This window comes from Teleopsis dalmanni, chromosome 2, assembly GCF_002237135.1.
Source record: "Teleopsis dalmanni isolate 2A chromosome 2, ASM223713v2, whole genome shotgun sequence".
In the NCBI taxonomy this organism is placed as follows: domain Eukaryota; kingdom Metazoa; phylum Arthropoda; class Insecta; order Diptera; family Diopsidae; genus Teleopsis; species Teleopsis dalmanni.
This window is the reverse complement of record NC_051847.1, coordinates 146309915-146327325: the sequence shown is the minus strand read 5'-3', so window position 1 is coordinate 146327325 and position 17411 is coordinate 146309915. Positions and strand designations below refer to the sequence as shown.

At 27.7% G+C, this 17411-nt stretch overlaps 1 protein-coding gene across 1 annotated transcript; it reads right to left on the bottom strand.

The window, feature by feature from the left end:
- On the bottom strand, nt 1–17306 carry LOC119685767. The gene is made up of 5 exons (XM_038100145.1): nt 17028–17306; nt 8106–8215; nt 588–852; nt 377–526; nt 1–314 (listed from the first exon to the last, which is right to left on the bottom strand). The coding sequence occupies exons 1-5, from the start codon at nt 17092–17094 to the stop codon at nt 163–165; spliced, it is 744 nt and encodes a 247-aa protein (XP_037956073.1). The 5' UTR covers nt 17095–17306; the 3' UTR covers nt 1–162.
- Between the last annotated feature and the right edge of the window lie 105 nt (nt 17307–17411).

The following is a 17411-nucleotide window of genomic DNA, read 5'->3' as shown; positions in this document are numbered from 1 at the left end:
AATTTTTTAATAAATTTTATTTTCATTTTATGTTATGAGAATTTCAAATTTACCACATAGAATGGAAAAATAATTTAAACTTAACATTAAAAATATTTACAGAATACTTAAATTTACTAAAAGTAGCATAAAATCGTATACAAATATAATTAATTTTCACATTTAATCTACATAGAACTTTTCTCTAGGAACATTTTTAAGTAATTGATTGGCCAATTTTCCGAATTCAAGTGCCAACTTCTTTTGTAATTGTGACTGCATAGCTTCCAAGACAATCATACCATTTTCACGCAAAAATAGATTTGTAGCTTCAACTTTAAAAATGAAATGATTAATTACTTCTTTTTAATAATTTACTTCAGATATAAATACTTACGTAAGATTCTATTGTTGTTAAAAGCTCGAGAAATGCTCATATCGACCTTCTTAACATCAAGTACCAGACTGAGAGAGTCTACATGCATATAAGTACCGTCTGATTTCTCTTGTGCTGAAACCTTGCCAGTTAGATCAGCAACAGCGCCCTCTATAAGTTTTAAGAATAAGATTTAAATCTGTTTAATTGAGTATATTCATGTGTTACTTACCAAACATAGCATGGAAATCGCCACCACCTGAGGCGGGTATGATCAATAATACACCGGAGCTGGTATATTTGGCTTCAATCTTCAATTTTGGTATAAATATACGTGCTGTGAACGGTTCTCCATTTTCACTCAGTTTCAGTGACTTAACTTGAAAGTTGCTAGCACCGAATACCTCCATATTCTTCAAGGTAATCTTATAGCCTTGTGGACCATCGGTTAACTGTAGTGACAATGTATCCATTTTGAACGGTTCCACTGAAGGCAGCTGCAAGCAAATTAAAAATATTGAATTTGTGAATTATTGTGATCAATTTTAATAAAATCGTTTTTCAACATTTTGCTATATTATGCAATGTCTTAATACAAAAGTAAATCAAGGTTCTTGAAACTAGATAACAAATTATTTGCGCTACTAGTTTCGCAAACATCGCTATTTGCAGCTGCAATTCATTTTTGTGTTTATTATTTTGTTAATGACATTTTCAAAAACGGCTAAAGCCAATTTAAGTCTATAAGACGATTTTATTAAAAAAAAAATGGAATTTATCTACACAAAAGTGCATTGAACTGCGTCGATAACTTTAACTATGTTAATGTTTTTTTTTTTATTATAATACATTTATGAAAACAAGGAAATAAGAAAATAAGCGAATGTGTATTCAGTGATGTAAAGAATAATGATATAAAAGACCTCATTACCATTAAGATACTCCAAAAGATTACAGCATTTTTCAATAAATAGGGATTTATATATATATTTATTTTATTTTATAGCTATATATTTACAGGTTTTACAAGTGGTATCCAATCCTAAGACAACAAGAGATACCAGAGTTGTAGGGACTTAGAATCATCACAGCAATCTTAACAGGACAGTGTAAACTAAAATACTACCTTACAAGATTGGGCATATATATAGATGCAAGCTGTAGATTTTGAGAAGAAAATGAAGAGTCAGCCACACATGTGTTGTTGGAATGTCCAGCGCTAATGCACATACGGAATAATCTCCTGGAAGTGTATATCCTTACGGAAGGGGCAAAAATCTTTGTAAAGTAGGTTCTATACCATTTTTTATTGACGCATAGGGTTTAGAGACTAACTCTAGGCCCAAAAGCGGTCATAATAGACCAAATGATCGCACTGCCATAACCCCTCCTAATAATAATAAAAATCCAATCCAAATTGACGTTAGGAGATTAACACTAATCATTGCTAGACTTAAGAGAATTTTAGTTATTTTATGATACATTTTTAATTATAGTTGTGACCCTATATGGTACGTTTTTGAAACACTTTTTAAAAAAAGTTACGGGGGTTCTAATCTTTGCGAATAGTGTGTTATGAGAAAGAGTAATGCATGTCTACGTCATCTGTCCTACAGCTTCCCGAGATATCAAAGTATCTTGTTTACTACACTTATTGCATTGATAGCATGACCGCAGGCGTAGCAGTAGACAAAAAAGTAAAAACAGATGATTTTAGAATTGTATAAACAGAATTGTATATATAACAGAATTGTATATAAAATTTTTATAAAGTTAGCTATTTAAAGCAAAAGTCACGCTATCTGCAGATATAGTATACCTCTTGAGATAATTGAAGTTTAAGATTATTAGCACTGATTACATTTACAAAAAAAACAATACACGTCATTTCACGTTAACGTTTTATCTAAATTGAAAAATTTAAATAAAATAAAATAAATAAAAATAAAATAAACGAAAATAGAATAAATAAAAATAGAATAAAATAAATAAAAATAAAATAAAATAAATAAAAATAAAATAAAATAAATAAAAATAAAATAAAATAAATAAAAATAAAATAAATAAAAAGAAAATAAAAATCACATCACAAAATATAATGTATTAGATGTATTAGAGAAGAATTGTTCTATCTAGAATAATAATAAATCTTTCTTATGAGAGAAAGAAATACTATACATCTATCTTTAAATAAAGATTAATTTCAAACAATGCTTAACAACACTTTGAAACCATGTTTAACTTCGAAACTTTAATCTAAAGCTTTGTTTAGTGATTGATCTGAAAAGAAACGTTGACAACGATAGTAAAATTCCAAATTTTCTTCCTTAATACAACTTCTGTACAGTCCTCTTCTTGTAATACACCAACATTGGTGTATTGGTACAAGTGCTAGTATTGTATTGCAACTATACTTTTTAATATGGACGTTAGTTGAAGTGGCTAGAAAATTACATGCAATTTTTAACAAGGTTTCACATTTGTGTGAACACGTTTTGAACTTTAACGTTTATAAACTTCAACATCATTTTGTTAGATAAAGTAGTTAAGTTTAACTATGCATCCAAAAAGATTTCAATCTCTAAAAGCACAGAAAAAGTGAAAATATTATAAGGCTATCAGATTTAAAGGATCTCTGCTAAACATTTTCGAACCTTACTTCCTGGGAAACCATCATACGAGTATTAGTCTGAAACCACCAACCAAGTATCGCTAAATAGTTTTTCTCACTTCCTTAAAATCAATTAAAGCCTTTATAAATTCTTCAATAGATATTAAAAATAAACTGCAACATTTAATATTTAAATTATATATTATAATGAAAAATAAATCGAATAAACTTTATTAGCATTTTCATTATCGAAAAAATTAGTAAAACATCAAAAAAAATTTATTTGTTACGGCCATTGACTAAGATTACAAAAGCAGTAAGTAATAGAGTCAAGAAAAAAAATAAAAAATAAAAAATATAAAAATTTAAAATTGAAAATAAACAATTTGCAATATATTAATTAAAAGAAGGAAAAAAATGTTTATTGTGAAAACTTGAAAAACTCGTTAGGAAAACTTTGCAGTCAGTCAATGTGCAACGATCAAACAAATAAAAAATCTCAAATTCGCAAAGTTGCATGAAAAGTGCATTGGAGGCTTGCAACATCCGTCAATGTGTAAATCGAAGCGCAGATTTTGATGCAAAAAAGATTTTTTTGTTATATTGCCAATTTTTTATTTTACTTTTTGGTTTTATTTGCGGTCCATTTACGTAATTTCCTAACCGGCAAGTTTTTGTTAAAACAATTTTTAACCTCCTATTTCATTGTAAAGTATGCTTCCGTTTGAGTGCTTAGGTTTCATTGTTATTTAATATTGAATTACGTATGAGTTTATCTAACAAAAAAGAACAATTCGTTCTTTAAACCATTCTTTTTTGCTCTAGATCTGTGAATATTTTATATTAATTACTACTTTAGGATTCAAACAAAATTGACCTCTTAAGATCCCTAAGAATACGTCAATAATATTAAAATAGAAACCCATCACAGTTTTATGTATGGCTATCCATTTTGTGGTTCCGAAAGGAAATATAGAAAATTATATATGACTTAAATGCTTATGTTTGAGATTTCTATCAAATTATTATTACAATATATTGCTTATACGTTGTCATTAGGTTTGAAATATAAGTTCAGCTGTTATTCACGGGGCATCTCACAATGCTATGTCTTTTTAAGATAATTTTCGATTACTTATTGATAAATAAGTAGCGATAGTTTGGCTCCAATTTCAATAATACTGATTTTTAAAGCTTTTGAAGAGTAGCTGTATATATACGGTCAATCTCATAACTTCACAAAAAAGTCCATTAGTGACAATTGGGATGATATTGATGGTAAATTCATATCACCAAAACACAAAATTACATTTCTGGAAAATTTCTTGAGAAGTGAAACCAATATCATCAATTTCATCATATGACATATGTTATGGCTATAACGATCAGAACTAAAGGTATGTCATAACTTCGTGATATTTTAAAAAGTATAGATCTATCACACGTCCAGTGCAAGTGTGACCATTTTTTGTGAATGTAAATATTTTTCGACTTTCATAAATTTCGTTTGTTAATTTATCTACTAAGAGAAAAATGAGAATAAAAAAATACCATCCAAAAAATTGTCATCAATTTTGTAGTAAGTTTTTTCAGTTTTACTATGTTCAGCGGTTGTTAAACGAGAGTTCTGTGTGGCATATATTAGTCAGACAGTGCGGAATATTAATTCTTTAATGATAATAAATGTAATGGCCACACGCTTTATGATAAAGGAAAAAGATCTTGTTGAGTGAAGATATCACATTCGAAGTAAATGAATATTATGAATACCTTAACGCAATATATTACTTAGAGTAGTTGAAAAAGTTAAAACATTATTAAGCAAAGTCTGTTCAGTTAAGAGAATATTATAACAAAAATATAAAATATTTTAAAATATCTTTTAAAAAATAAAATATAAAAAATTTATACATTTTTCTCAAAATTTTAAGCGCAAAACTTGTCATTCCTTTTATATAATGTATATTTTTTATAAATATTTATTTGATAAAATTAATGTAACTAGTACTGAGTTGTCATAAGTAGTTAGTTAAATTAATAGAATAATCACTAAACCAGCACATCAAATCAAAAAAGTAATTAAATTGTATTAAATTAGCATTTTAATTGAATTGTATAAATTAACAATTGTATTAATTCTTCAGAAATTTAATAAATCGTTTGGGAACGAGAATAACTATTATTAAATTAATCATAGAAAATTTATTAAAAACCGGAAGCGTAAAATTAAATACTATAAATTAAATTAAAAAGGGGAGTCGTGCATCTTCTCTTCAACGTTATCTTTGCGCCGACTACTCGGGTTGTTACACCTTCTTTAGTGTTCCTTAGTATTGTATATATTTATTTGTGATATTACATTTTGTTATGTCCTAGCGGGTTGTGGTTTACAAGGACGCTTGTAACCAATTGCAAGGATTGTGAAGGCAGATCAAAAAACTACCAACCGCTCATACTCATTTATAGTATGGAAGTAGAAATGGGAACAGTTCTCTAAAGGACACTGGACCTATGCACCCACTCCCAACATTAACGAATAGATGACAAAAAAACATAGTGAAGTGGACAATCTGACTCCAATATTGAGCGACTACGGAGACTTTATAGGATATCATTACCCATTGCAGCTAGTAGAAAGTCCATACTGCCAAAACTGCCGCAACGTCGTAGCAACCGCAGAACATGAAGCCTTTCGTTGCGACCGCTGTAAAACAGAACGAGAATTACTCGTGGAGGTTATGTGACATCTACTATCTCCTCGCAGCATTGCATATGAAATGTGTTTAAGCAGCTTTAAATGGAATGTAGTTAAAACGTGCGCAACTCAAATTATGCGGATCCTGAGAAGTTACGAAGAGATGCGGAAAGCTCTTTCACAGCTAACATAAATGGTGAGGGCGTTCCTAAAAAGAACACACTGAAGTGATACAAGATACAATAACAAATGAACATACAGGCTGAAAAATTTGGCCAATTAACGAAATGTCGACAAAAATAGACTTTTGTGCTTCGTGCTCTCGATGGCTTCTTGATGATATCGACGAAATTTTAGTGGGTTGAAGTCTCCCACTAACTGGGTTTACGATTGCTTTACATCTTGTTAAAAAAAAACCTAACCTAACTTAACAATAATCCAAGTTTAAAACAATCACAAATTCTTATTCAGACTTAAACGTATACGTATATACAGACTAGACGTATACGTCAATACAATAACAGGTTTAAAATTTTTAGTAAAACTCAATTAAGAATTCCAATGTTAACATTTTATCATATTAAACAACTTCTTTTCTCCGACTGTTTTTTTCTTTTTTTGGGATACGGATTTCTTCAGTCTAGCTCTTCTGTAAATTGCTTTCAGGTAAAATAAAAAACAGGTTGAAAAGTGTTAATTCATTATGTGGGCAGATAATACTGAAAATTTGAATACTTGTTTGCATGTTGTAGTGGTGTAACAAGAAGTCGGAAAAAAGGTGATGCACTATTTCAGAGATACTCTCAAAATAGTGTGCCAAATGGTCTCTTAATGACTATGTTTTGTATGTTATGTTCATATATGTATTTTTTGGAGCCTCCAAGAAGCTGCGTTGGGTACCAGTTGTGACCGCAATAACATTGCTTTGTTGCACCTTTTTCTTGTTTGACACTACAGTCCACTGTAAACCTTGGCCTTCTTCACAACCTGCCTCTATCTGCTTCGATCTTATGCAATTGTTTTGTATTCATAATTCCGAGATTTCTGGCATCCTCGTACACGTTTTCCTTCCATCTCAGCTTCGGTCTGCCTCTATGCTTTGTTGTCATCGGGTTAGTTTTAAGTATATTGGCTGGATTTCTTTCAGGTCTCATTCTTACAACGTAAGCTGCCCATTGTAGTATTTGTGCTTTGACAAATCTTACTATATTTTCATTTTTCAGCAGGTTATCAAATTCGTTGTTTGTTCGTGTTCTGAATGTTTTCTCGTTCATTCGAATGGGGCCATTTACTTAGCGAACTATCTTTCTTTCAAAAATCTGCTTTGTTGGTACCTAACCACTTTTAATCATTAATAGGTTTTTATTAATTCGTATTCATAACTCTGTTTATATATAATTTTCAGTTTTACATAAACCCCCGGATATTTGTAGAAGTTCATCAACGAACTTCAAATGGTTCATGATAATCATATATATATTCATGATCATTAGTAATCGGAGTTGTAACTAAAGAGATAGAGGTATTAACTACATTTCGCACTCATCCATTTAGTATTAACCAATGCTTCATATTTTTGTTTATATTTTTAACATCACTGAAGAAAACTTTGTGATATTAAAATAAAGCTTTTGTCTGGAAAAACCTATCAGCTTGATTTTACTGGATCTAGTCTCACTTATGATTTCTGTGGTATATTAACATGATCTATATTCACAAAGACAAAGTGCTGTATAATTTTAAGTTTTATGAAACTTATGAATATGAAACTTTTAAAGGATGGTGTGGAAAATTGCAAGCCTATTTTTTTATGAACTGTAAGTTGTTCTTAACCATGAATTATTAGTTGCAATATTTTATAACATTTGCTTTTATTTGTAAACAAAATTAGGGTGTTATTATTTTCTCTGATAATTATTTTCCTAAACTTCAAAGTTTAAGTCAAAAAATTAAAGGCCTAAATAGATTCCTTTCGATCGCCGCTATAACCTAACTTAACCTAAGCTTAGAGATCACTGTTTTCTGTTAAGTAGCAAACAGTTCAGTGAGAGGATGTTAGGGAGACTTAAACCCTGCACTGAACCCAAAAGGGAAGGAAATGAATGTTTCATTAAAATTATAATTGAATCGAAATGTAACTGATCACTTCAAATTCTTGTATTAATTAAGATAGATCACATTACCAATATTTTTTTATGTAAATAAAATTTTAGATTTAACTACAATTCTAGTTTATGTTTCGTTTGATTTAATTAACTTAACCTAATCTTCTTTGAATCATTCACGAAGAGGAAAATATTTTTTGTAAAAACTCTTCCGCTAAAAATTGCCAAAGCTATCAATATTTGAACGCTTTCGTTAAGCTCAAGTAGAAGTGCCTATTTTATCGCAATCTGCGCTCCATCGTGGATTAAATCGCAATGAAAAGTGATGCAATTGCTTACCTCAATTTCTGGTATACCGCGTGCCAAATATGGTTTAAGATGCTCCAAGGAGTTTTTAAAGCAATCGATTAGCTGTGGATCATTTCTTCGACATTGTTTGATGTATTCAGCTGTAAAGAGAGCAGAAAATTGATATTTAACAGAAAGCGAATAGTTGATTAAAAAAGAAAAGCATAATATTATATTATATTAAAAGTCAAGTTGTCTACGAATTCGCAATAATTTTCGTTGATTTTTTTTAAATTGAAAGTAAAAGTATATACCCCAGCGGTTGGTTCACAGTCAAAAAAGTGTGCCTTAAAATTTATCTGCTATGCATAGACAGGGTTCGATGTACTCACAATTGTAGTGAACAATGACTATAAAGATCATTGTAAAAAAGATTCGAATAAACTGCAAAGCATCTTACACAACAAGCAGAAAATAAATCTCGGCTTCGTATTTGCTTAATTTATCATTTAGATAAATGCAAATAAATACGAAAAAATGTTTACTGAATTTTTATGTTAATGAACTCATTAGAGATGCTTTGTCAGTTTCATGTACGGATAGCAGCTAACACAGATACTTTTTTTTGAAGCAAAGCTCAACTAAAGTAATTGATGCTGTATTTAATACAATAAAAAAACAAAAGTTTTCGTTAAAATAAGCAAATCAAAACAAAAGACAAAAAAGATACTGAAATGCATCAACTTCCGCAACTCAAAAATGTAAATATTAAACTAGATACATATGAAATCTCGTCATTCGAAACTGTTTGAAAACTGTTTGATCGAAGTTTGAGGTAACATCACACGACCTTCAACTTGAAATTTTCAATGCAGTCAAACGTCAATACATTTTTTTAATATATTTTATATATTTTTATTATATGTTTCAAATCGCTTTATTCAAATTTAAATGAAATGCACGAAAACCGAATCTCATTACTTTGACATAATTTTGTCAAATTACTTTGAAATACTTTTAATGAAACTTAATTGAATTAAGCCAGTTTATTCATAATGATATAGCAATATCATTATTGGCACTAGCAGAGTTGCCAATGGAAAATAATTTTTTTTTTATATAGAAAAGAAATCCTTTGACAGTTATGAGTATACTGTACTTTAATAATAATTAGAATTTTAATAAACCTGACACCTACAGTTCAACAAATTATGTACAGACTATAAGCTAATTAAATACTCGAAACAGCGTTAATTAAAATTTTTGTTGTTGTTGCTTCATTACTGTTCGAACCATTACTGTTTTATTAGGTTGAAAATTTATTTATTTTCATAAAAATTTTATTTCTATCTTATATTTTCAAAATATATGCTTATTTTAAGCTTATTAACTAAAATATTAATTTTGCAAGTCATCTCATCATTTATACACTGATTTTGAAAAGTTTAGAATATTTGTATTCGACAGCCATTTAGATATGTTAGAATTTTATTACTTAATTCTTCAGACACAAAACAATCATTGCTTACAAGCAATACAATCGGTAGAACAGTCACAGTTTTTGTAACCTAAGTAAAGTATTACTTATATCAGTCATTAAATGTAACTATTTTTGTCTCTAACACTTTCGATAATAATAAAATTTAATGATTGATGGAGGTATACTTTCTTAAGTTTAAGAGAAGTGTCACATTTTTGTCACTGGTTCCCACAGGAAACTATAGCCTAAATTCATAGTCGGAAGAACATTAAATTCTTAAGGCTTTTTACTAACAGCTCAAAAGAGTTTAAAGCTCTAGCAGACTTTTGCAAAAATTCGTTAAAATTTGTCGCTTATTTTGTTGACAGAAAGATTTCATTATATTAAACATAGAACATAGAAAAACATGTCCTGCTTGCAAAGGAGAACATATATTGTAGATTATCGAAATTCAAAAGAAATTGTTTAAAGGAAATTTTGCTAAAGTATAGCATTAGCATAAATTAAACAAACAACATTTTAATGTTCACTTTCTCCATATTTTATTTACGGAATTAAAGTCTTAAACAAGTTGAAGAAGTCGTTAATGTGGTTGCTGTAGCGAGATCTCGAAAATATATCGCTTGCCCATCTATAGGATGTTTTGAAACTAAGTTGGTGCTGCGATGTCAAAACTTTCATAAACTTTCAGTTTTGGTATAATGTGATATGGATCTAGATAAAATGGAATTATTCTCATTGTGGTGTTCGAAAGCTCAAACAACAGCTATTTACGATTTTCCGCTTAATTACAGAGTTATAATACGATTACCTTTGAATCCATAAAGATTTTACTCGAATGCAAATATATTTGCATCAATGCAAATAATTAATAACACATACATATGTCTGTTATTAGGTGACACATGGACATGTGGAAACAAGAAGTCTCAACAGAATCTTTTAATTTCTATAGAAGATATAGATGTAGATAGATGATGTTGTTGTAGATACAGAAGTATATTAAGCGTTTTCGGTAAATCGCAAGTATGGCAAAAAACAGCAAGTTGCTGGCCTATACTGACAGAAATGTACCCAAAACAACAACAGTATTTTCTCTATCAAGACTACACATGGACATATGGAAGCATAACGGCGATGATATTCAATAGAAGCAATAATTCCAACTTTCTGCGAACAAGATGTCTTAACAGAAATTCCTATTTTGTATTTAAGATATAGATGAAGACAGATGATGTAGATGTAGATATAGAAGAATATTTTTTAATATATTTCAATCTATAATTTTTTATGTTAGATGTAAGTCATCTGGGCTTCCAGACAAATTAATTACATATACATTTTTTCCGTTTTTGTCCAATTCATTGTTAAAAAGATACAACCAAGTAAGGTTATTTATTTGAAATAAGGTTTATGTGATAATTTATTTATGTAACTTATTTTTTCTATAACTTTTTTTTTCTTTATTGTTTATCTTATGTTTTCATTTATTTCGTTAAAATTAGTTTGCTCTTGACCTTCCCACTTTTTATTACTCAACACTTTTATTGCCAATTCTGAAGCCTCTTAAGTGAAAAGTTATTCAACTTACTAAGACGTTCGATTCGTTAATTTATTTAACGTTATTTAATAATATTTTTTTTAATTTTTAATATTTATATTTTAAACGTTTATTGACAAATTTTATACAATTTAAGTCAATTTCCGTGTTTGAAACTTCAGTTTATTTACTTTTCGAACTTCAAATGAGTGCGAATTGTCTTTAGTGCTAACAAATAGAACCAATGTGTGAATTTTAATTAATTGTTCATTAATGCAAATTTTTAACTACAAATATTTAATTACATCTATTTATCTAACAATTAAAAATAACAAATATGAGAAATTAACTACAGTTGAAAGTTTGGCTTGTGTGGCCTAAACAATTAATTAAAAATAAATGAAAAATTCAAATGCTTCAAAATTAATGGAAATTTTTTCATTTCAATTTATATATCAACTTTTGATCTCAATCGATTTTGGGCGTATCATTTTGATTACAAGCGCGCTACTCCTCTAGATTTTCCACAATTAAAAGCAATTAGCATTTATAAAATTGTACTGCCGTTTCTACGAAATGAATGAAGTAAAAACTGCAATTTGTATACGTAACAGATGTTATTTAGATACAATCCATACATCTATACATAGTGTATAACTGCTATTGATTGCTAGCGGTAAAGATCAGTAATCTATTAACACTGTAGGTGTTATTTATAATTCAAACATTTCCATATGTAATCATCGTCAAGTCACCTATTAAATGAGCATATTGATCATTTAAACTTTCAGCAGTTCAAAGAATTTTTGTAGTTAAAAAACTGACAGATAGATTCATATCTTAAAATAATATAACATATTTAAAAACCATTCTTTAAATAATAATTTTTATATAATAGCGAATAGACTTCATAAACTAATAAAAGGCGGTTAACTCCCAAGCTATGAGAGTAAATATAGTATTGAATTGGATAAAGTAGACCCTCAGTATAAAAATAGAACGTTGATATATTCATATATAGTCAGTCCATTAAATAAAAAAAAAAGATGAATTGATATATGTGTTCAGCTTCCACCAATCTTTTGCCGGGATAGCACAACAACACACTACATTACAGGGCATGGTGACATTACAGGGCATAGTAATATTTGAGAAAACAGCAAAGCTGCAAAATAAGGTGTGCGCACAAATATTCTTCTACCTCGAGTCGTTCACTTAGAAAGCTAACGTAAGATACAAAACGAAGAATTTGAAAAAACATTAATTTGATCTATGCCAATTAGAATAAGACACTGAAATCAATTGTAGAGAAAAATTGAGCTTACAGAGATAGAAATAAATATAGATAGAAATAGAGATAGTACAGACAGAAATAGAGATGAAGATTGAAATAGAGATAGAGAGAGATCGATATGATATATTTAAGATATAATTCTCTCATGCATTAATAGCAACGTTCTAGTGGAAACAAAAATATTACGCCAACCTAAAGAGATTTAAGCCCACTCTTCTTATATATATTTCATATATGTTTTTAATTTACTGTAGGTAATATGGAGTTAATATTATCTCGAACTGCAAATAAACCTTTCAAGTTGTTTTTTGTCATCGAAAAATTCGATGATATTTTGCAACTGGTGGAGAATTTTCATAAGTATAACACTTCTAACAGGATCGGGCTTTAAATAGCATTTTATGCTTCGCAAAAGGTTCTAGGTGGTTTTAAACCCTGAGATTTTTAGTATTTATATACGGCATCACAATGGGCCAAAAGGCCTAAGTGGATCCACTAGGGATCACCGGTATAACCTAACCTAACCTAACACTTCTAAAACGCAACGAAGTCCAACTATTTTTTAAGTGAAGCATAACGGATGATTAAAAATGTATTAAATACGATAATATTCACCCCAAGTGATCATAGTTAAAAGCCGGTGATCTTACACAAATGATACAGAGTGGTACGGGCCCGCTTCATTGGTATATCATAATAATATTTAATATGTGTGTATGGACGCACATAAAATATTTTCTTCTGCTGCTACTGTTTCGTTTAAAAGAAGTGGTTAAATTGTGGTTGATTGTTTTATCAAATCGAAACCGATTTTAGTACTGATAAAAGAAATGTTTGCTTTAGAAAACTTTTATCCAACATTTTCAATGTGAAAAAAGCAAAGATTACAGAATTGGAAAGACTAAGGGCTGATTTATAGCCACAAATTAATTTTTCAATACTAACTTAAGTATGAATTGAGTCAAAAAAAAAAAAATGGAATGCTTAAACATGACTAATTCAATATGAAGACATAAATTACGACTGTGAATTATTTGAAATTAAATTAGCTTGAGGTTAGTTTTGATTTAAGTTGGATAATCCCAATCAGGTTTGTATATTTAAACATATGTTTAGAATTTTATGCCTTTTCAATTCGTTTTGTTAAGAATTAAAAACTAACTGGAAGCGGTTCTTGATCACCTTTACTAATGCTAGTGCTATTAACTATTTTATTACAACTTAACTATCATTACTAATTTGTAATAAAAAGTAAAAATGAGTACTTTTAATATGAAATTAATTTTTTATAATTGCTCACTTGGTCCATAAAGTTTTAAACAAAGTATCTAACTACATAATAACTAGTTTACGAGTATAAGATTATCTTGTACATGTTTTCTGACATTGTTAATTAAGAAGTATGTAATAATAATTATAAAAAAATTCAATTGATTTGTTTTAATCATTTGTGTGGAACGGTTAATAAAATTTCAAAATGAATTTTATTTTATAAATTCTCTATCTCAAAAATGTATCTAATTAAAAAGTAGAAAAAAATCAAATATTTTTCTTTAATTAATAATACTATATAAAATATATATGTATACATAAACATAAATAAATAAGTATGCCAGTACAATTTTGTGAAGCAGCAATTATTAAGGGTAATATAATTATTAAAATAAATTAAAAAGTAATTACTTTCGTAATATAATACGCTGTCATAATAAATATAATTTATTGTTCCATTAATAAATTTTAATTAGTACGAGTTTAGAAGTAAAAATATTAGTCGCACATATAAAGAAGATTTGAGTTATTGGATAGATTGAATATATATTTTTTACTAGTATTTATATATATATATTTTTTATATATACCAATATAGTATATTTTACTAGTATTTTTTTAATTTGTATATATATTCATACGCATATTAGTTTGGGTAAAACTAATTGTGGTAGTGAATTAAAACTTAAAATATATATCAATGCTCTGAAAGCCTCTGATTTAATTATCTGTTTTAGTTTTTACAACTATAATTATAGATAAGATTAGTTAAAATACTTTCAAAATTCAATTTTAATCAATATTTACAAAAAATATTCCTTCTTCTATATATTTGGTCTTCACAGACCGTAGTGACATTTTATTTATTGTAGAACGAGCATACACGTAGGCTGAGTAGGTATATTGCTTCGTCCATCATATCACCGAGCAAATGCTGTAAGTGATCTATCGATCTAGTAGGTGATCCTCATCTTTTCTATTTTTGTTGATGTTCTCTTGTAAAACGTGCTGTTTCAATGTTTCTGATCTACTTCTACTGCATAACCAAAGTATCTCAGACATGTAGGTTGTTGTGAATTATTTTTAAAAGTCAACTTTTTATACTTGATTGAGATGTTGATGCTGTGAAAAGTCCATTGAATTCCTTTTTAATGCATGCACAATTTAAGGACTTGGATATTCTGATTGTCTTATGTTATTATTTAATTTGGTTGATTAACTACCAAATTCTCTATTGGTAACTATAGGAATACCTAAGTATTTATTAATCGAAATTTTTTAAATATCCTGTTAGTTATTATTATCCTGTTATTTTTATAACAGATTTTTAGTGATTTTACCATTATAATATAATAGATGATTTATTTGAAGCAATCGCGGGTGTATATTATGTAGAAACCTAAGTAATTTAATTTTTAACTACGTAATTGACTGCAATAGTTGTCACGTTTAATTAATTATTACTTAGTCTGTTAACTATCATTACTTTATTTTGACTTGCTAATTTTTAGATCATATTGAAATCAACACAATAAACTTCTCATTTATAACTTATTAATTATAATAAAATTATTTATATACTACAGTTTCATTCTAATTATTTATTTAACCTTCAGTTTATGCATATATATATATATATAAATAAGGTCTTTTTAATTCTAATGGATATATTCAATGCATAATTTAAGTGCAACTTTAGATCCCAATAAATGATATTAATTGTGATAAATTTAAGCTTTAAGTTAATGTAAATTTACAAAACCTTTAAAGAAAAAAAATTTAAAAAGACTGCTTATATTTGAATATTCTTGAACGAAGTTATAATTTAATATTTTGGAAGGACCCGAGTTCGATTCCTGGTACTTGCAGTCTCAAAAATAATTATTTACGAATAATTAAATACAAGAATTATTTCCAAGATCACTGATGATGGGTATTTGGCAATACTCGAAACAGCTGTATGGTCAGCCAAAAATTCAATTAATTAAAATAATATAAAAAATAAATTTTTGTTGTTGTAGTTCACTACTGTTCGAAAAACCTCTTTAATTTAATATTTTTTAAATTTTAATTTTCAATAAAAATTATTTTGTAAGGAATTGTTAAATTCAGTACTGTAAGATAAATCTCCATTTTATTTTATATATTTTTTAAATTTTAATGGTTATTCATCCAATGTGATTTGAAAATGTGAGTTTAAAGTTTTTAAAATTTATCCTTCAATATGTTTATTAAAATTTAATCTTAAAATTATTTCATAAGTACGTCACTTGTCAGTACACATTCAAAATTCGGTAAATATTTGTCAGAAAAATCTTTATACCTTTCCTAAAAGCTGACCTAAAATCTTCCATCCAAATCATCAAAAAAATCTTTGTATAGTGTTATTTAATTCTATTCTACTACAGAAATAATTTTTTTAGGGCATCATACTAAACTTATACCGTTTCCGATTCGTAAATCTGGGGTAACTGTTTTAATCGAGATTCATTTTTAGTATTGTTTTCATTTTCGAATGGTAAATCTCAAGCAGTCAAACAGTCTAGATTTTTTGCCAGAGTAGCAAGATTGCTCTTAAATTAACGGCTGTAAAAACATAAATATCTAATAAATATTAGATTATTTTAAAAATTTTCGATTAGGCAGTAAAATTTGACAGATTGAAACTAAATCTATATTTAGCAATCGAAAATGCCATCAATCTGTTGCTTCCTCCTCTTTATGGCCGTATGCTTGTAAATGGAACCGTTGGAATAAAACCTATTATAGTATGATTAATATGGTGAATGATTAAATTTTTATACTGAAAGATACTAATGCAAAACAAAGTTGGCAAATGTAGTAAGCAGGTGTATGCACATATATATAATTGTTGAACATATTATATTTCTTTGAGCAAAACAAAAAGTTTTTAAAATTTCTCAACGTAAAAATTTCACAAATAAAATTATATATTATAAATAATACTAAATATTTTTTATTTAAAATATACTAATTTAAAATTAAAAGCAAAATTAACAATTGTAAAAAATTATTATAGTTTAAAAAAAAATTTGCACAATATTAAACAAATTAAAATTTAAAATTTTTAATAAACAAATAATTTTTTTTTAATTAATTTTTTTTAAAATTAATTTTAATTTTAAATAAAATTATTTTTTTTATTTTGAATTAATTAAGATTCAGATTATTTAGTGATTTTGATTAGAATTTTATAATCAAAATAAATTAATTTTATGTTATGTTACGAAATTTATATTGACAGGACATAGTTTTGTTGATATGTTATAATAATATATAATAATTTGCATAAATAAAATGATGTCATTCGTATATTAAAAATATTTTTGTACGAATTTCAAAATCTAATCCTAAAATCCAACTTACGTATTTCACCAGTTTTTGCAGCAAAAATAATTTGCAACATTGCAACGTAAAATAAAATCTTCCACATTTTTAATTTAATTTTTTTTAATTTAATTTAATTTTATTTTTTAATTAAGTTCACTTTATACAGCTTATGTATGATCCTTTTATGATTTATGATCCGAATTCACTCAAAAAAATTTAATTTGAATTATTTTAAATTATTTTAATATTTCACACTCCGTTTCTTGCGTTTAAAAAAATGAACGTCCATTCACAGCAACTTGAGAATTCAATCTGGCATTGGCAGCGACTTAAATCCAAGATTTAAAACTAAAATTTTCACAAAATAATTTAAGCGCAGCTCTGTTCACTTCGAAAAAAAATTCCACAAAACAAACGTCG